The 20,727-nt window shown below is 44.2% G+C and overlaps 1 protein-coding gene across 1 annotated transcript in view; it reads left to right on the forward strand.

The window, feature by feature from the left end:
- The first annotated feature begins 1,911 nt into the window (after positions 1–1,911).
- KIAA0232 (KIAA0232 ortholog) overlaps positions 1,912–20,727 on the forward strand; it is a 60,978-nt gene continuing 42,162 nt past the window's right edge. Inside the window, exons 1-2 of the mRNA XM_042870413.1 lie at positions 1,912–1,983; positions 17,428–17,931. Coding sequence (XP_042726347.1) covers positions 17,701–17,931 — 231 coding nt within the window. The 5' untranslated portion in view covers positions 1,912–1,983; positions 17,428–17,700. The remainder of the gene's footprint in view (positions 1,984–17,427; positions 17,932–20,727) is intronic.

Below are 20,727 nucleotides of genomic sequence, written 5' to 3' on the forward strand. Positions count from 1 at the left end.
TATTCAGAGTAATCTGTCATTTGTTTGCATGTTATGACTTCCTCTACTAGGAGAACGCTGATAATCAGAGCGCTTGGCCCTTCCACAGAGCTTTTAACACAGGAAAGCCATATAAAGAGTTAAATAAGGTAAGTAGATTTGCACTTGTAATATACATCACTAATACATTGAAAATATGTTCGGCAGCCTGTGTGGAGATCAATTTAAAGCAGTGCCAATTTTCACTTCAGACAAACCGCAGGTGTCCCACGTTTTACTGTATTTTATTTCTATCTTGAAAAAGGGAACTCAGATTCTAAGCTTGAAAACACAGGGAGATTTGATTTTGATTGTCGTAAGTCATATTGCTGTGTTGGTGAAGTGCTTTTGATAAAGCTGTGGAGTGACTCAGCAGAAAACAGCCAGCAGGATTTTTCCCCAAGCTTTTCCGTTTTCAGTTTCAGCTCTTCTTAACAAGAAAATAAGTTAAACAGTAATTAAATAGCTCAGGGAATGACTCTGCTCTTCCAGCACGGAATTTGAAGCTCTGCTTTCTCTTCAGAGTACTCCCATAATACTCTCAAGGTTTGGAAGAAACTGCACTGATCAACTCCATGTTCATACGACATCAATTATTGCCTTGGCACCATTCAGGACATCGTCAGTAGCTCATGCAGCCACACAGTCCATGTTAAACTTTAAAAATAGGTTTATTTGGTTAGCTAAATCAAATGTACAACTAAATTAGGTGCCTGGTAAAGAATATCTAAAAAAAAAAAAACCCAAAAAACCTAGCTAAAATGAAAATAAAGGAGAAATAAGAGTAATGCTGCTGTCATGTATCACAAATAAATACGTAGGTGGGGAGGCAGTGGCTACTACCTTGGCACACGTTCATGGTCTCTATGAGATATGCTTTCATATGCAGGTTTAATTCTCTGGAATGCCCACACCCAGCTGTGGGATCATCTTGTCAGCAGGGAGCGTAGTTGCAGCAAAGGCTCCGCATGGACAGAAGTGGGAGTGTGAGCCTGGTTAGATGGCACACCTCACTACGAGGCTGTGAGTAAAGGGAAAACCCTCAGGATGACACGGTCTGACTTACTTCGGCATCTTACATAATACTGACTTTCCTTCCACCTGTGTGTGCTCATACAGCTGAGGAATGAGCAGACCCACTGCACGTCCAGGAGGGCGTTATTATTTTCCCAATTAAGACGCTTAATTAGCACTGCTGCGTGCCGCCTTCGTCATATTTTCAGTCTCACCGCGGCCTATTTTCATCCATCTGCCACGCTGTAAGTGCTGCTCCTTCATTACCCCTCGGTGCGTACACAGCTCTGATGAACCCACTTCATCCACGGGGACGAAAGTTTCGCAGCTCTTGACAGCAGCTCTCAACGGCACCCTTTCTATCCACACGGGCTCCCCGAACCCGCTCTGTTTGCACACCGCGCCCTCGGAGCCGCCGAGCCCTACTGCGGGCCCGCACCCGCTAACGCTCGGTCGTTCTCCCCACTTCCCTCTCCTCCGCATTCCATCCCTGTGCTCTTCCCGCCCCTTTTCTCCTCAGGCGCCCGGCTGCTCCCCCGGCGGGCGGGGCCGTAGCGCACAGCCTGGCCAAAGGGACGCTTCCCTCCCGCCTTCCCGCCCGCTCCCCTCGCGTCCCGCCCGCCGCTCCTCTCACCCCCGCGCTCGGGCGGCGGGATCCGGGTCGCCCTCTGGGCGGAAGGATATGGGGCGGGGCCTGCGGCGCGGTCCGCCGGGGCGCTGAGTCCTGTTGCCGGGTGACGGAACGGCCGCCTCCCCCCCCCCCCCTTCCCTCCCTTCTCCCCACCCTCCCCGTGGCGCTGGGAGCCGCCGCCGCCGCCGGTTTACGTAACGCCTCCCGGGGCAGGTCCCGGCTCCGTCCCGCCCGCCTCACTCGGGGACGGCCGCAGCGGGACGGAGTCCGCCGCCTCCTCCGGCTGCCAGAGGCCCCGGGGCCCCGCGCCGCCACGGCAGGTAAAGCCCGGGTAGAGCGGCGGGAGGGGCGGCACCGGGGCGGCGGGAGGACGGGGCCGGGGCCTCCGTTCCCGCCGCCGCGCCGAGGGCCGGGCCGGGCCGGGGCGGCCTGCCTCGCTCCCTCCCCGCGCTGGCGGCACGGCTAGAGGAGGAGCCGTGGCGCCGGGCGGCGGGAGGACGGCTTTCCCGGGCCGGGCGGGGGGAAGCGCGGACTGGAAGCGGCGGGAGGGGAGAGAGGGGCCGGCCGGGGGGTGACGGCGAGCGCCGGCAGCGGGCAGGGCCGGGAGGCGGGGCCGGGGGCCCGGCCGGGGCGTCCCGGTGGGAGCAGCTGGCCGCCCCGGCACCGCCCGCGGCGCTCTGCTCCGACCCGCGGGGTCGCGGCGCCGGGTGAGGGCCGGGGGGAGTCGCGCCGCGGGCCGGGCGCGCCCGGAGGGGGACAGGCGGAGGGCGGGCGGCGCGGCTCGCGGGCGGGCGGCGGGGAGAGCCGGAGCTCGGGCGGCCGTGACGGCGCAGCGCGGGCCCCGCCGTGACCTTTCGGCCGCGCACCGCCGGCGCCGGGCAGCACAGTGCGGCTGAGCGCTGCGGGTCGGGGCGGTGCGGGCAGTGGAGCAGGGTTAAGGCGGGAGGCGGCCGGCGGGACTCGGGCCCGCTTCTTTTTTTTTTTTTTTTTTTTTTTCCCCCCTCTTTCCTTCCCCTCCCGTAGCATTGTCCTTTAGGGGCCTATCGAAGGCGAAAGGCGGACAGAAAGGCTCGGGCTGCCGCCGGCGGGGGGCGGGGCTCGGCTGACGGCGGAGTGACGGCAGAGGCGTCCTATGGCCACGCGGGGCGGGCCCGGCAGGGCCGCAGCCGCTGGCGGGCGGCGGGCGGGGCGGGGGCCAAGGTTTGCCGAAGGTTACGGCTGGATGCAGAAGCGGCGCGGCCGAGCCCCCGCCCGCCGGAGCGGAGCCGGCTTCCCGCTGGCCGCGCTTCCCAGAACGTGGTTGAGCGCGGCCGGCGGCCGAAACTTTGAGAGAAGTGGGAGCGCGGCGTGCTCCGCCGGTTTGTCTTTGTTTTAATCGCGCGTTGCGGTACCCGGCGCTCATCTGAAGGGTGAGGACGGTGCGGTTTGTCCTCTGAAGAGGAGGCGTTCCGATGTTCCCGTGCTTTTCGTGTGTCGGGTTGTAGCTGATAGGACCGGAGCTGAGGACGCTGCGGTGCGCGCGGCAGGTTTTCCTGCCGGCCCTTGAAAGTGCTGTGCTTTATGTCCTTCCACACGTCCGACTTCAGTGTCGCTGTGATGAAGAGGAAATTGCAGCTCAAGTTGGGTGTCCTGGCTGTCAAAAGTCATGTCAAAATTACTCACTTAGCTCACAGTGGGTAATTGCATGAAGTAGACTATTTCACCACAGCACCCAAGCCCAACCAGTGCAGGCTGTTTGTGGTGCCTGCCCGTCTGAAATGGCCTTTTTCTAATGTATTGTTGAAGACAAAAATATTCCTTATAAAAGTAAATGACATGTAACTTGATCGTTACTCTACAGATTTTATTTTGTGCTAATCCTCCATCTGCTGCTCCTTGTCAGTATGGATGTACTAAAATGGTAGTGTACAACCCTTCCCTTGCAATTAATAAAGTGTGCTGTGTATGCATCAAAATCCCCAATCTCTGGCATAGAGATGTAAGAGAGGAAGTAGGTAACATGAACGAAGACAAGCAGTGCCTTGTACATTTGTAATGTCCTTCATGTTCCAAGAATTTTAGGGGAAATCCTGCTTTAAACTCTCAATGGAAAATCTCAGCAGTTGCTGTCCCTGCCTGCTGTGTGTAGCAGGTGTTCCTGTGCTGACAGCAATGGAACTTAATCTCAGTTTGTCTGTTTTGTGCACCATTGGAGGTAATGATTGTTCCAGACCGCAGGTTCTGCAGATTGGCATTAGCTATGCGACCCTGCAGCCCTTCTGCTCATCGGCAGGTGAATCAGAAGGAAGGGGAGAACAGATTGATATGGGACCCCAGAGGAAAGATAGGAGGCCTTGAACATCTGTTACCTTAATATGCTGATTCCTTAGCCTGCAATCTGCACTGCTTTTCCTCTTTTTGCTATTCATTGCTCTTCCGAATAACAGAAATTCCATAGGAGTAAAATGATGTCAGCATTTTTCTCTGCTGCTTTGCCATGCATCCTAGCAGGAAGAGGGACAGAGTGGGATCTAGATACTGCTTATAATTTAGTGTCAGCTTCCCTACTTGCCCTTCCTGAGCACCTTGTTTCTAGGTGAATGAGGGCAGGGAAGGAAGCCAAGAGGTTGATTTTGTAATGGGCGCTGGTGAATCTTCAGTGAAATTTTACTGATTTTTTAGGAGTAGTATCGCAGAGCCCCAGTAGGATTCCTGGCTATTTAGTTCAAACTGAGCAAAATCATCACCACTTCAGACCCTGCTTAAAGAAGCGTACAAAAACGCATAATGATGGGTATTGAAAGTGGTGTATGTTAAATGTCGCCTCTAAACCCGTATAATGATATAAATTCAAATGTATATACAATTCCAGGGCTTTCTGTAGATGATGTGAGAAAAAGACCCCCATTTCTATGTATTCCTTTGCAGCTCACTGCTTTTTTATTTTGCTTTTTTTCCTTCAGACATACATTGGTAGCACATCTTTCATACTTGTCTGATGGAATGCTAATGTAGAGCCCCTAAAATTATGCAATGGTAATAACAACTAATGGCTGATAGCTGTAGGTAATAACTTACTAATGTAAAGTGATGAGTAATAACATGTGGTGAAGCAGAGTGTGATGAGGACAGCAACACTTAGAACTCCTATAGGCTGAGAGGTAGCAGGGACTGTTCTGGTCACCTGCACTGCTGGTGGAGCTTGGAACACTAATGGGATCGTGGGAGCTCTTTCATATGCTCTTTCTATTGGGATTGTGCTTTCTGTGTTGTGGGATAGAGACTGGAATCGTACAGTTCAGCTCAAGAGCAGTGCCAGGCTCATTGGTCGTTTGAATATCGGTATAGAAATGAGTTGTCTTTGCATTGCTTGTTTTGTGGTTGTTTTCCCAAGCTATTTTCTCAGTAATTCCCTGAGGCAAAACAAACACATTCAAATGAATGTTTGAGTGTTCAGTTGCATTTTAGTGTATAGTTAAAAAGAAAATTGGCTACTGTGAAGAAAAAGCGTGTTTTTAAATTTGGAGTTCATTTACCCAACCTCTTGTTAGGCAGAAATACCAGGTAACTGTGGGACTTCTTGAGTGTTCAGTAGAAAGAGATCTATACCAGCAGTGACCTCTTCTGTTACTGGAGAGGTTGTTGTAGTTTCCCAGCAGCTGGTTGGGCACGTTTGGATGCTGAGTGGTGGGATGTGTGCTTTATCATCGGGCTGTTTTCAGCATTCAGTAGTGTTCAGTAAGAAGGTTCTCCTTTCACAAAGCTCTCACTAAAAGCTCCTTCTCTAGCTGCGTTGTAAGTTACAAAATTGTAGTTTTTAACCTATTTCCTTTATAATTTCATGTGCAGTTATCTGGATTTAATCACAGAAGTGTTCTTCTCAGGGATTCTGCTCCTAACTGAGATGCTGCACGACTGCTTTGGCATCTATTTGTCCTTCCAGGAGTTTTACTTCTCACTCAATAGTGTGGAAATTTAAATTTGAATTCATTTTTTAAAATTTCCTTTTTTTTTTTCCCTCGCTGAATTTAATTGAATTTAAATTCATTTTACCATTGTGATATTATATGTGGTAGGTTAATTAGGTCCTGTGATGTGTAAGCATAATCTGTATGCAGACTCACTGTAATAAATATAATTTTCAGTGTAATTTGGAAATGATTACATTGCTCATTTTAGTGATGTGCTGTCGTGAGGAAGAAGTTTCAAGTCTGCAATCGATGCCAACTTTGCTCATGTCTGTAACCTTTTGGGCCTTATTCTAGAAAGGATCACAGGTGAAAATTTGTAGTCTGAAGAAAAAATCCCCTCCTTACCCCACAGACACCTTATAAATTGTAACAGGGATAAGATATGAATGTTGTTTTATGTGAAAGAAGCGAAAGAAGGTGGTCCAGCAGCTGAACCTGCTGCTCTGTCAGCTGCGTCACGGCGTGGATGGAAGCACAGTGTTCCATTTGGTTGTGCCTGTGTTTCACATGCTGTATGGAAAGGAAGAGTGGTTGTGCTGTTCGTATATTATGAAACTGTGTGGGGGCTCTTTTGGTGGTTGTTGTTGAGATTTGGTTAGAGGAGAGAGTTTGGTTGCAGAAGAATTCCAAAGAGAACTGCAGTTACGTTGCAGGAAAGATTTTGTGTCCTGTTAAAAGAAGTCTGGAGATGAGAGTGAGAGATCAGGGGCTCGCTGAAAGCAGGGGAAATAAAGCACGCTTTCATAAAACTGTGTTGTTTTAGCATCAGAACAGCAGAGCTCAGCTGCAAGATACCCTCTGCAAGGTTATTCCAGGTAATGTTAGCTCAGCCAAGATTTGGATTGAGATAATCTTTAACGGCAAAGTGGCGACACATACCAAAACATACACAGAGTGATTAAAGGCATTTTTGGAGGGATGTGTCATATATGCTTTTTAAGAAAATAGTTTTGTTAGCCTTAAGGGAAAAGGCTGCTTGAAGCATCAGTAATGAAAAAATAGGTAATGCGTGTTCGTGTTGCTGCTACTGAGTGAGTAATTAATTCTCAGTAAATCCTTGTGACACCGTACGGAGTTATTACAAACTTGAAACAAATGTGAGGACTCTGGCTGAGTGGGAGCACAAGGCTCGTGCCGTGCGTCGAGCTGGGGGAGCTGGAGGATGTTGGCAGGAATGGGGCAGGCTTCCAGCGACTTGTCTGACTGATAGCTTTGCTTAGGAAGGTGAAAGAATGATTTGTGCTTTTTCATGGTATTTTCTGCTTGAAGATTTTGAGCTGGCAACTGTTACTAATTAGCTAAAGGTTGCTGCTCAGTGACTTCCTATTTTCCTGCCTCTGTCTTCTGGGTTAGAAGTTCACTGCCATGTAGTTGAGTTCAGCAGTGAAGCGAAGCTCCCTGTAGGAATTCTGGGTTTTATTTGGTCAGAGTTTTCATTACCGCTTTACTAGAGTCACGTTGAGTTGTGTGGGGTCACACAGGAGTTGTTCTGACTAGCTATTAGTTTATTATCTTTTCGTATTTATGTAGTTCTGATTCTTTTCACCAGCTTCTTTGAACAGCGTATCTTATCAGCTGGAGAGAAACCTCAGAGTTCCAGTTTTCGGTAACTTGGTTCTTGAGCTGTGAAGGAAATAACTTGGCTAACAGTCTTACAACTTCCAGGAAGAGAAGTAGCATAGTGCTGACCTGCTATTTCCAGCTACCATTGGAAGTAGCAAATATTTGGTTTTTAAAAGCGATGTTAACCTGTCCTACCTGCTTAGTTTGTACGCTTTTATTTTCAATAATAATTTTCTTTTGATAAAGAGATACTGAAAAGACTGTATGGTCATACAAGTCTCTTTGTCTTTTAAGCCCTTCATGGGGCTATTTTTAAGCTTTTCGAAAGGATAGTAACTGACCATTTGAGTCACAGACCCACTATAGAAAACCTCAGCCAAATACAGAAAACTTCAATACGAAGCATTCACGGAAGAGCCACGTCCATGTTAATGAAATAGAATGTATAGTGTGGCCATTTACTGTGGAGGAATTTATATATAGCCAAATGATTAACTTTAAGAGTATAAATAGCTGGAGAAATGCCTTTACCTTTAAATGGACAGTAATTATTGCATGTCTGGAATACAGAATTAATTCTGCATTCCTCCTGAGCTGAAAGATGCAAAGTGTGCCCAAGAATAAATTCTATATTAGTTGAATTAAATGCTGTACAGTTGCATGAATGTGCAATGAATGAACTGTGGGCTATTTAATGCAGTGGTGCTCTGACTGATGGGAAGGGGCAACTCAGTATTTTATCCTGGTGATCCCTTTGGCTGCCCGTGCTGCAGGAGGCAGGAAGCGCCTGTCTGCGTTGGTGCTGAGGCTGTGACACTGCAGGTAAGGCTGTGTCAGCTTGGTGCTTAGACCTGGGAGCCATTACCCTGCTCCTTGGAGGGGGGCAATAAGCTGCCCGCAGAGTGTATGGAATCTCCTTCTCTAGAGGTATTCAGAACCCACCTGGATGCTTTCCCTGTACTGTAGGGACCCTGCTTGTCAGGGGGATTGGGCTAGATGATCTGCAGAGGTTCCTTTCAATCCCTACAGACTTGTCATTCTGTGGGTTGAGCTCTGACAAGGAGCTGTTGTAACAGAGAGCTCAAGCTACTCCAGGAGTTGGACAAATGCAAGGCATCAGGAGGGCAGGAAGCGGAGTGATTCAACAGTAGGTCCTCTGTCTGATGTTTCCATTATTTGACTGTGTCCTCCCTGTCTGCACTGTAAAGCCCTGCCTGTGTTTTAGGTGAGAGAAAAATTAGTAAATCTATTGGGATGCAGATGTCATATGCCACAAGTCCTGAGGATAAATGTCCCAGTGAGCTTAGAGCATGTGTTCTTTGTGATCTTTGCTGTATATGGTTTGTAGTAACGTAATAACGTATAAAGTAAAGTAGTTGTTTTCTTTTCCAAAGAAAGAGTTGCTGAGGAATGGTGATTGATGGTAATCAGTGGCATGCCATCTGTTGCTTTTGTATGTGTATGTAGGAAAAGATACAGCTCCTGATAAATTGTGTCTGTAAAAAAATTCTCATGGGACTGAATAAAAACGATGGATGAGGTCTCCTCTTCGAGGTTACAGCCAGAGGGTTCTCGCAGCTCCTCTCAGCCCCCTAGTGATCCATCCAAGTGTTCCATTTGTGTAATGGGTGCGAGAGGGTGAGATGTTCATCTCTGGCTTTGCTCTGGTATGCTGATGGGATCTGCAACTTCAGATTGAAACACTTAAATCATACTGACATCTTCATTGGCAGAAAGAAATGAAACAGAACAGTCTGAAACCTGATGGTGGTGTGATACCAAAATTATAGCCATGTCTGGGGAGCTATGTCAAGTATGACTTGAGGCGCTGTCTGCTTTTTGGAGGCATTGCATATATACCTTCTTCTGAATTAGCACCCATTTTTTCTTGGATTTGCCATGCTTGGCTGATCCACTGTGTTCCAGGCTAGTAGCAGTGCAGCACTTCCCCCTGCGTCACCACGATCTACAGCAACTGGAATTTGTCGTCTCCAGGCTACTGTGGTTCTGGTGTGCTTGTTTTAAAGCCAAGTGTGCTGAGTTGCAATGTCATTTCCTCGCCTACACCTGTTGTGGAGACTTTGTGGCAACAAAAGTTGATGGCTTATTTGTGTTTGTTGGAAACTGACCCACCAAAAAAAAAAAAAGGCACTGAAAGTGACTTTTTACCATTCAGAACAAACTGGTTCTTAAGTTCACTTTTAATGTGGGAAGCAGTTGAGTTCCTTGCCGTTAGACACCGAGGTGTATTTCAAAGCTTATTAAAAATTCTGATTTCTGAGTTGGGTGATGAGTGTACATTTTTCTTTTTTTTCAGTTAGGATTTAAAGAATCTCGTAGTCTTGTTTAAACAAGAACCAATGAGTTCAAGCACCAGCTTTAAGCAAGCTTTAAACTTAGTGCCAAATTCAGTCCTGGACAGTAACAAATTAAATGGGGGAAAAAAGGACATTGTCACAACGGCGTACCTCCCTCACTGTTGTGAATAGAGTCATTAGGATTGCGTTGGTAGGTGGATAACCCTGTTTGGACAAATTCTTCCTGGATCAATGCAGATGTTTCTGTTGTTAATGACAGCTGGGCGTTTGAAATCAGTGAAGCAGTGTTTTCAATCGTGTAGGTTCAGACCATCTATAAATATCTTCTGGTTTGTTAAATCTAATCTCTGTGTGAAGGTGTTTTCAGAAGTTGTGAGGAGTACTGGAGTGTTGGAGTTAGGACAGTTTGGACTTACAGGTTCATGGTACCTGAGCTTGTCTGGTACAGCCACACAACCAAAACTTCACAAATTGTTTTATTTGTCAAGTGTGTGAGTGTTGTCTGAATTGCTCTGGACTCCCTTAAGTTTGTGGGAATGAAGATAGTGGTGATGTGCTGCAAATGAAGTGCCCGCTCTTGGATTTTTTGAATGTCTTTTGATGTTGAATTTTGATTTTCCTGAAACAGTTTCCTCAGTGATGCTATAAAATACTCCCATCTTGGAGATCAAATTTGCTCACTAAATAGAGACAACTGTTGAAACAGGTTTTACAAAACTTGTCAACTGATAGAGTTCCTGAAATTCTTATTATATAAAGAAGCACTTCCTAGTGGTTGTCCACCATCTAGAGATACTTCTTGCAAGTCTGCTGTACATAATAGGAACACTTTCAAAAGAGCCTTCTTGTGAAGCCACTTTCAGACCTTGTACCTCTGTAAAGTGATGAAGTTTTGATGTGTGGTGGACACAGTGTGCTGTGACTGTTCTTCACAGCGCTTGCAGGTTTTCCTGCTAGGTCATGCTTTTCTCTCTTGCTTTTTTCAAACTTACATACTGCACATCTTATGTTACACGTTTATTTTGAGGAAGCAGAGAATATTCTGGTGGGCGAGGGCACTGGGATCTCGGTTATGCAGCTGAACCTGGTGCAGGTGCATCCCTGCTGCTTCTGCAGCCCATCGGTAATTGCTCCCCAGAGCTCACTTTTTTGCTTTGCTCTTTGGCAGGATTGGTGTTCTGACATCCTGTAACAAAGTCCATGTATGTTAATAATGTGCAGCTCTGTGAGCTGTTCAGCTAATTGAACTCCTCAGCTACTTTTTTTCTTGAGTGTTGTTCTTGTATTATGGTGAACATGAATGTTTTATGAGAACAACTGTACTGCTTCAGACAAAGGCTTTGTCAAATCCAGTACTCGTCTGCATCAGCATCTGTAAGTGAGCTGTTACAGAGGAACAGGGAAAGTACATGTGATACTTCTTTCAGATTGCCCCCACCCCCTCACTATTTTCTGCCTAGGGGATCTTCTTAACCTGATGTGTTTTGCCTTGTTGGAAACTTTCAAAGGATCTCTCCTGTTCAATTGCTTTTGAAGCACATCTGAATATGAAAATATATATATTCTGTGTTTTCAGTATCTTTTAACAAGGAATTCCTGATCCCTGTTTTATAAAGCTTTGTATGTAACTCGTGTTAAAAAAACCAACACAAAACCAAACAACAGTGCATTGAGCAAACCCTGTCCATGGAGAGGCACGTCTGTTTTGATATTACAGGAGCAAAGTTCTGTGCAGCTGTTGCAGATAATGCCAGTGGGCAGCTAACAGCAGGCAGCCGCTCGCTCGCTTTCACCCAGCAGGGTGGGGAAGAGGATCAGAATGGTAGAGAGAAAGCTGCATGTGAAAGCAAAGCAAAATAAAGAATTTGCAACTTCCCACTGAAAATGTGCTTCTCTCCGCCGTCTTTCCCCCAGCTTTTACTGCAGGGAACAACATGGTACGAGACATCCCTGCAGCCATCTGTGGCCAGCTGCCCTGGCTTTTTGTAGTCCTGTTCTCCTTGCTGGCAGCCTGGCAGCCTGAGAAAGAGGAGGCCTTGATGTGGAGTGAGCACTGCTTGGTGATGGCCTGGACGTCCCTGCATTATCAAAGCTGGTTTGCTTGCAAAGCCAAAGCACAGCAGGATACATTCTGCTCTGAAGAAAATTAATTCTATCCCAGCCCAAACCAATGCAATCTTCACTCCATACTCTACTCACACTATCCAACATGCTCTCATTAATCACCACCCCTCTTCCAGCCTTTTCATTTATATACAGACTTTCCCTTGTCTGTGCACTGCCCCTGTATGATGTCCATGAGGTGTTGGTGGAGTTCAGGTAGCTCCTGGCTTGGCTTCTGCCTGTGTGTGGCAGTTGCTCAGAGCAGGAGGGCAGTGTGCTGCATGGGTTTTGGGGCACTGAAGGCAGCTCATGTCAGGGCACTGCTGCACCTGCATTGCTGCACTGGATGTTCATCCTCCATCAATTTGGGTGGTTCCTGTAAGGATCCCTGTAAGGAACAGCTCAAATCACAGATTACATCAGTTGAAGGTATATCCATTATAGCAGTGTATACGCGTGCAGTGAAGCAGATGACTTTGGTTTTGTACTGTGGTTCTGTCTTTTGACTGCTGCAGGGTTTAAACTTGCAGTTTCATGAAATTTCTAACATACTGCTTAGGAACTAGATCCTGGAATCAGCTCAGAACTATTGTTTTATATGAGGAACTTAGTATTGATAGCACGGAATTACTATTCCTGCGTCATTTCCAGTCTCTCTACACTGAATTTTGTTTGCCTTTTCATTGCTCAGTCACTGTGTTTCATAAGCATCTCCTGCATTTTTCTCTTACTCTGTTTGCTGTCCCTGCTGGCTTGCTGCAATTCCTTGTCTTCAGCACTGTGTCATGTATCCCACCTTCCAGATCCCTTATAGGTTTGTGAAGTGATGCAGGTCCTAGAGAACTGTGCTGATAACTTTCCCTGTGTTGTTTTGATTGTATCCGTGCTCTTTTTATTTGCTAAGAAGGAAGAATCTTAGAATGGCCTGGGTTGAAAAGGACTGCAATGATCACCTAGTTTCAACCTCCCTGCTATGTGCAGGATTGCCGACCAGCAGACCAGGCTGCCTGGAGCCACATCCAGCCGGGCCTTGAATGCCTCTAGGGATGGGGCATCCACAACCTCCTTGGGCAGCCTGTTCCAGTGCCTCACCACCCTCAGAGTGAAGAAAATGAAGTTTACAGAGTAGCTCTTGAATTCTTTGAGTAATTCCATTAAGCTTTGATGCAGGATTAGCAGCTTCAGGTTTTCCTTTGGATAAGCATTATGAAAATAAGCAAGCAGATTTTTCAAGAGAAGCATCCTGCAGTGACATGCCTGCGCTGTGTCCTGTCCCAGGTGGGTTCCCACTTGGCTGAGTTACCGTAGAACCAGAGCATAACGGCGGCCTGGGTAGACATCAGACAACTGTAAAATGTCTACCCATTGGAAACAAGCTTGTACTGCCCTTCTGATAAAACTTCTTAAAAAGAGAGAACCTGTATCTATCAGGAAGTCAATTCACAGAGCTGCTTGTACACTTCTTTCTTAAAGTGCTCCTTTGATTCCTGACAGATGCTTTAATCTGTGTTTGCTGTAATGCAGCGGCGCTTCTGGGGCTCTGTGGCAGGAATGGACTGAAATGGAATGGAGGCAGAGGTTTGTTTGCAATGCAGACGTTATCAGTATTTTTTGTTTTATTGCATTCAGTGCCTTAGTCATGAGTCAAATCTCTGCTCTGCTGTTTGTTGTACAACACCAACAAACATCACCAACACATGAAAAGATTGTTCCTGCTCTGAGAATTACAGAGCCAAATTTCTATGGTAGTCAAGGAATGTGATTAAAAAACAACAACTTCTTCTGAATTCACATGTCTTTTAAGTGCCATGTGAAATTTATTAAGGACACAGATGCCATTGTTTGCTGCAGTCTAAATAGGCTTTGTTTCAGGGCTGTGACAGTGCCCTCCCCAGTGTGTGGCCCATTGGTTTGCGTATTAAGGATTTGTTGAGGCTTTTCACTGAAAGAGGCAAAACAAATAGTGGTAAAATTGCTGATTTTTCCATAATGCATATGGGAAATTTTGAACTTTTATTGCCATCTGTGACTCTGCTTTTGATCCTTAGTTTTCTGGAGGGGACTGAAAGATACTAATGTGGATACTTATGTTATTGACCACACAGTAACATTTTCACTTCTGATTTATAGTAAATAGGATTCACTGGTTTTTGCTACATGCAGTTGTCGTGGAGAGGAAAGATTGCTTGTTTGTTTTTAATAAAACCACTCTGTAGAAAAGTGCTACTTCTAAAAGGTGTCCTGGTTAAAAATGTGTGGACTTGTATATCCACATTTATAAGCAGTAAGAATATACTGTGATTGCTTCGTCATGCATTGAGAAATTGTCTTATGTCATCAAAGATTGTAGCAGAAAGGCCCACACCTTTAGAAAATGAGAAATTTTGATTGTAAACTATGTAATACACTGGCGTATTTTACAGAATATTAGTGGAAATGTATGAAACAGCTCTAAAGACAACTGCTGTGTGACAGTGTGTTCCAGTTGTTACTGTACAGTGTTGGGCAGAACGGTGCATTGGAGGCACAGATGTGGAGGTTGTCCCTGCTTGGAATTGAAGGAATGAAAGAGACAACCTGTAGCTTTATTGAGGAACTGCTTCTCTGCAGTAGTTGTACAGTAGTTTGTGAAGAACAACTTGGCGGCTTGGGAGCCTTTATTTGCAGATCATGCAAAGAAATAATTATTAGTTTCCTATTTCCTTTAATATATAGATTCTCTAATTTTTGTTCCTTTGGAGTGTAGTCTCCTATGTTGTGGGTTTAAGCCTGCAGACAGCTTGATTGCTTTTTGAGTTACCTTTTGATAGTGTACAAGGAGCAGTCTGTTGTGCTTTAGTTTACCTGCAAGGACAGTAATGAAGGATGTGGTTGGTTTGCTCTCTCTGCTGGTAGTCTGGTAAAAGCACTTACACATACTGGTACTTTCTGGGTAGGTTTGTATCAGTTTAAATGAGGAGTGATTTAATTACACCTTCCTTTTACTGTCCTCTTGGCATGCCTGTGCTCTGTAAGCCTGCACTCATAACCGTCACAAAAAGGCGTTTGTGTGGTCCAAGACACACAGAATTATTACTACGAACTAGTTGTGACCATAGCTGTATTCCATTACACTTACAGGGAAGACTAAGGTTGTTTAGCCTTCGGAAAAGATTTGCCATGCAGCAACAGTGACATAGGGGACTGGCACGAGGTGTTCCAGCTTCAATTTCCAGATCGTTGGGCTTCCATCCTATTTTCCACCATGGAACACTTAAAACTGCTTTCCTGTAACTGCATTTGAGTATACTAGTGCTCGGTTGTTGTCTTCCACTGTTCTGGGTGGAAAGGATGTCCAGTGATTTTGAGAAATGTCTGTTCTCAAATAGCCTCAGTGGTAAAGTCGGTGTGTTAATTTACATACTGTTGTATCCTCTTTCCTTTGTAGGACACTTTGTAATTTGGCTGTAGTGCTTTGGAAAGGTCGTTGATTAGTAGTACAAAATCTAAAGGTTACTAGAAAGTGTACTTGGGTGTGGAGTAAGCAGAAATTGTCTTGTAGGAGTTTCATCTCATGTTTTTGTCTTTGGCATTTGTGATGAATACAGATTTCACAAACTATTGAGAGAGATGTGTGATTTCTTATTTGGAAATTCTCGTAAGTCTACCATGTTTTATGGCTGGAAATGGAGAGTTCTTTCCAGCTTGGTAGTCAAAGTAACTAGCCTTGCTCTAATTGCTAAAGCTATATAGTAGTCTCCTTGTTAAGATTGGCTGTTACTATTGCAAGGACAGAAGGTGTTTTTTTTAACAAGACAGTGTCAAAAAGATGATAGGAAGAGTTGAAAACTGATTTGTCAAAGATTGTTATTATACAAATTGGACTTTGCATCTTGCAGTGTCTTTTCTTTGAATGACTTGTGTAAATTTGGTGTAAAAACCTCTGTGTAGGGCTGGGATAGGGAAGTATTTCTGTTTGGACAGGATTTTGTTCTCAAGCATAATGGAAATACATGCTTAGTGCTTCTGGTAAGGCAGAGCACGGGAGGCTGTTGTAAAAGAGAACTCTCAAAGACTTTGAGAGTTCTGTTCAGATTTCCCGTTTTTGTGCCATTTGTATTTGTTAAAGACACAGTGAAATAACATTAAAAAGGGGAACTTAAATATGATAAAAGTTTGACTAAAAGTCCTGGGGCAACGTTGACACTTTGTCTTAACTCCTGACTTTAACCAAAAAATAAAGAAGTATAAATGAAATTTAGTTTTTCAGCTGTCAGGAGGATACGAACTGCTGGAGAGTTTGGACTTGTGACTTTTCATTCAGAATACATCAGTCACAATACGCAGCTTTACATGATTTCATGATGAAAAGCCTTTGCAAAGGGTTTCTACGTGCTTTTCCTTCTGCTGTCATACGAGAGGCCAGGCAATACAAACGTGCTACTGACAGAGCTTGAATACCAGTGTGTTATTTGCCTGCTCAAGTGAAGATGGCTATTGGAGTAAGGCAGTAGTGCAGCTTTAACTGCAGGGAGGGCTTTGTCAAGTCACATTATCATGCTTTGGGTTCTTTTCCTGATGATGTTGCAATTCATTAAAATTCTTGAGTATACAGCAGTGTCTGAATAGTAATGCAAAGAAAGCTCCTAAAAGCTGTCATCTTAAGTCATATAGACACATGTCAATAGCAAAGGCACTGTTCATTTTGTTTGCCCACAAAACATGCACTGCCCACACAGCATTGCTCAGAGTTACAGTAAGGAATGGCTGTTTCAGCGGGTCTGTCCCCTGCACCTTGCAGTAGGTTGGAGTGAACCAGTAGATATTGCTAGGTGCTTTCTTTGGTGCTTCCTTTCAGTGAAAGTATATTTCTTGCTTGGATTTGTGCTTTGTTTTCTGCTGTCAAGCTGGAGAGGAGAAAACTTGCACAGATATCAGATTGCTGTTTGGCTGATTGGCAGGCTGGTCCTAATGGCCTTTTTTGGACCTGACTTGCTCTAGGTTAGAGGGCAGAAGGACCGCATACTTGGGGCTTGCTTGTTCTGCACCTTACTTATGCATGATTGGTTTGGCATTGCAGTTGTTCTGAGTCTTAGGATGATTTGTCTATTTTAGGATATGGTTTAGAGTGTAAGCTCACTAAGTTAAGACTAGTGTAGTCATCTGTGTGAAGAAAGTTAAATGTTGGTTCTTATGTGAATGGATGATGTTCTGCTCAGGTTTTAGGTAGACAGATTTTAGATGATAAAATGCTGCAAGGCAAAAAGTGAAATTAAAATGAAAAACCACCAACAAAAACAACCAAACCTGACAATAGTAACCATTCAGCAATAGGATATAGGAAGTATTTTATAGCTCTGGTGAAACTGCTGGCCAGGTGATTTTATAAATTCAGTGTTCTATAAACAGGACAGTTTTTTTCTGCTTGTAGATGGGAGTCACAGCAAAACAGCAGGATTATGTTGTCTTCTAGTGGTGCAAAATATGCAATTAGACTTAATGTAAGTGAATGTAAATTTTTTGATGAAAAGGTCTGTCTTTGGCTGATAGTAAATAAAACCTTCTCAACCTTCTATTAAAGTTAGGCCTGCTGTACGTTTCAAGGAAGGGTTGGTAGTGAACTGTTTGAAAGAGTCTCTCTTCCTGCATGAAAAAGTGATTTTTCTCTAAGTCACCTTTAAACTTGGAATAATGCCTGTTACTCTTCAGAGCGACACTGAGCAGGTGTGCTGTACAGGTGAAGTAAGCAGTATGGAAATGACTGCTTTCTACGTCGTTTATTTTGCACTGTTTGATGTTGTTTGTGTGTGGAGACATAATATCACAACTTATCCTTTTTTCCTCTTTATAGGTCCTGCTGGGGACTTGCATCTGGCCTCAATGTGAAATTAAGGTAGAAAAACACATCTACATATGTGTTTGCTATTAGGATTTAGTTTATTCACTGGTCATGCCTGAAGAGTGATGTTCGTCTCTAGACGGCTAACTGCCAGGAAATATAAATGATTGTCCTAGAAGTCAAGCCTCTCTCCTATTTACTGGAGTGAAAATCACCTCCAGATATCGACGGGATATCAACTACAGAAAATGCTTCACGTTATAAGGATGCCAACCACCTAGATTCATGCGCCCTATCTGTACAGTTGTTGTGGATGGTTTGCCATCAGAAAGCTCCTCAAGCTCTTATCCAGGCCCTGTATCTGTTTCTGAAATGTCTCTGCTACATGCTTTGGGTCCAGTGCAGACCTGGCTGGGACAAGAGCTAGAGAAGTGTGGCATTGATGCCATGATTTATACTCGGTATGTCCTCAGTCTTCTGCTGCATGATAGCTATGACTACGACCTGCAGGAACAGGTATTTACATATTTTAGATGTTGTCCAGTGAAAGTGAGTTTTGTATCAGTTATGTTTTGTGTATTATACCTGGGGATGGCTCAGGGGTGGGAGGTGGTTGTCTTTCAGTGTGTGGGTGGAAGGGGGGGTGTACTGCACTGGGGTCAAATTCAGGCTGATGTCATTGGTTTTCTTTACCAGCAATTGCATTAACATTTTAGTACTACTGCAGTCTCCTTTAGAATTATTAGCACTGTCATGTTTCATGAACTTAAAACTTCTGGTACTCCTGGTTGTAAGATTTATTTAATATTGGAACATTAGTAAACTTAGGTGAGTTTTGTAAGCTTTTGAAATTGGGCTGCTTCACAGTAGCCTGTAGACTCCCTGTCGCTTCCTCTTATGAATTTCATCTCATGCTATTTTCAGTAAAGAATAAAAATACTTTTTTAATATCCAAGTATCTAAAATACTTTATTGCATGAATATTGTTCATCTCTTAAAGGAATGTTAATGCTGAATCCCAATAACAGGTGTGCAAAAGAGTTGTGATGCATGGCTCTAATTCAGAAAGGGCAGAGGAAGAAAAGTGAGGCCATGTAGCACAGGTAACTGTACTTCCATTCCCACGTGCCACTCTTGCTAAAGGTTTTCTGTGTTTCAAGAGCAGTAATCCTTATGGATCCCTTCCAACTCACGATACTGAGCATATCCTTTGCTCCTAATTTCACCTCCTTTTTATGAATTTCTCTGCATCTTTTGCTGTACATCAGAATACTTTTAATAGAGGATTTTTTTAAATATAAAATTCGGAGAAGTTCTGGCATTTTCAGGAGGAAGTGAGGGTACTGTTATCATGGACTTGTATAAGGTGTTTGTGATTAACGTGAAAAAACAGAAGGAAGAAAGCATTGCCTTTTTTGGTGCCTTGATAATTCATTTTTTGTTGCTGTTTCTTTCATAATGCTTCACATATTGCAACTGAAGTGCTTCAGAATTCTTTTCTCTGGTTTCCTTTTTTCACAAATCCATCAAGAACAGGGCAGGAGTTGAACACTGCCAATTTCATAACTCTTAGCAGCCATCACTATGCATGCTTCCATCACGTAAAACAGAAAACTTGATGTGCAAAAGCATTTTTTCTGCTGAAGTTCCACCTGCAATGGTGGAAATCACCAGAAACAACCTCATGATTTGTAATAATAATTAAAAACAATAACTGTAAGATATTTTAAGAACACACCTTAGCAGTGAGCTTACTTAGGTCTTGGTCAGACACGAATAGCTGTATTTTAGAAGACAGAGAGAATGAAGTTCCACAGCCCATTGAATTGGAGGGATAGGACAGAAAAAAAGAAGCCAGTGATACCCCACCAGAATTTGAGATGCTTTGAAGATAGTCCTGTGACCATGGAGAAAAATGAAGACTTGTTTCTTTCTAGTCTGATTTGGAGTGTAGTCATAACTGTGAAGTCTCTGTTGTGATCATTTAAAAATGACTGAAGTGCCAAAATTATTTTTCATCAAGCATTACAAGGAACATGGTAACTGTATTATGAAAACCTCAGTCATTTGATTTCATTTTGATACCTTAACTGGATACTTTGAGTTGATTGAGCTTCAAGGAAAGTCCCTGTTCTTTTCCAAGTTGATTATATGAACCTAACGAGCCAAAGAGAGAAGAATAGCGCATGCTGACAGGTAGCCAGGATGTGTGCCAACTGTACAGGATGTCTTCTGAACAGCATCTAGATGCTGAGCAAGTTGGAAGTTTCTTTCCTGCCTCCCTGCTTTTCACATACCGTTATTGTACTTGTTCACTTCATTTTCAAGTAACTGTTCTCTAATTGTTGAGGTCTAGGGTCTGGTTTTGTGATGATTCTCTGTAGTAATGATGGGATGAATGCATTATGAAACACTGCTACCTAATTCCTTTCTTGAATGGCTTGATCTTTAAAACCTACAGATGTTCTGTTTTTGTTTTTTTTTTTTACATGAAGAATTGAGGCAATTTATATCACGTGTCCTTGCTCTACTGTGTTTTATTTTGTTTTTTTGTGTGTGGCTGCATTTTAAAAAATTGGCTTAAGCTGCTCAGAAACAAGAGATTGTATTCTGAATTATCACAGTAAAACTAAACATTTAAGCAGTTTCAGTCCAATTTTGCTGATATGTACAGCATGAAGACAAACAAAAGAAATACAAATAACCAGCACTGCTTACAGGTGGGGAAGAGTGCAGCAATTCAAGTACAGAAATATCTTTTCAATATTTAAGAGTAAAATATTGAGAGATGCTGAACTGCTCTAATTGTGATCTGCTCCTGGGGAACAATTGGTTCTCAGCATCTCAGGAACTTTCTTCTTTTCTTATGTGATTCCTTTGATTCTTGAGAAATGTGACAGAATTTTCAGAGGAGAAAATGCTTTCAGTAATGAATTTGTTCTGATGATTTCTCTTTATGTGTAGGGGTCTTTCTGCAGGGCATGATTAGCCACTGATTAGCCACTGCTTCTTTCCAAAAACAGCAGCGAGGTCTGTTTTGAACTGTTCACAGGGACTGTGTGGGCCCGAAACAATGAAGTGGCAGATGTGGCAGGGGGTTGGAATTTGATGGTCCTTGAGATCCCTTCCAACCCAAACCATTCAGTGATAAATAATATAGCAGTGCTCGTTGACTAGGTCTTCAGGATTCAGTTTTGAGTTTAAGCAGGATGTTCCCTTCTGTTCTCTTGCTAATGCAGGGTATGTGGTACGCTGCTTCTGTCACTTGATGGCTTTTCCTCCTGTGTTCTGCATGGTGAGGTGGGTTGATTC

Source organism: Lagopus leucura, unplaced genomic scaffold (genome assembly GCF_019238085.1).
Source record: "Lagopus leucura isolate 7727_CA_CO unplaced genomic scaffold, USGS_WTPT01 Super-Scaffold_100004, whole genome shotgun sequence".
In the NCBI taxonomy this organism is placed as follows: domain Eukaryota; kingdom Metazoa; phylum Chordata; class Aves; order Galliformes; family Phasianidae; genus Lagopus; species Lagopus leucura.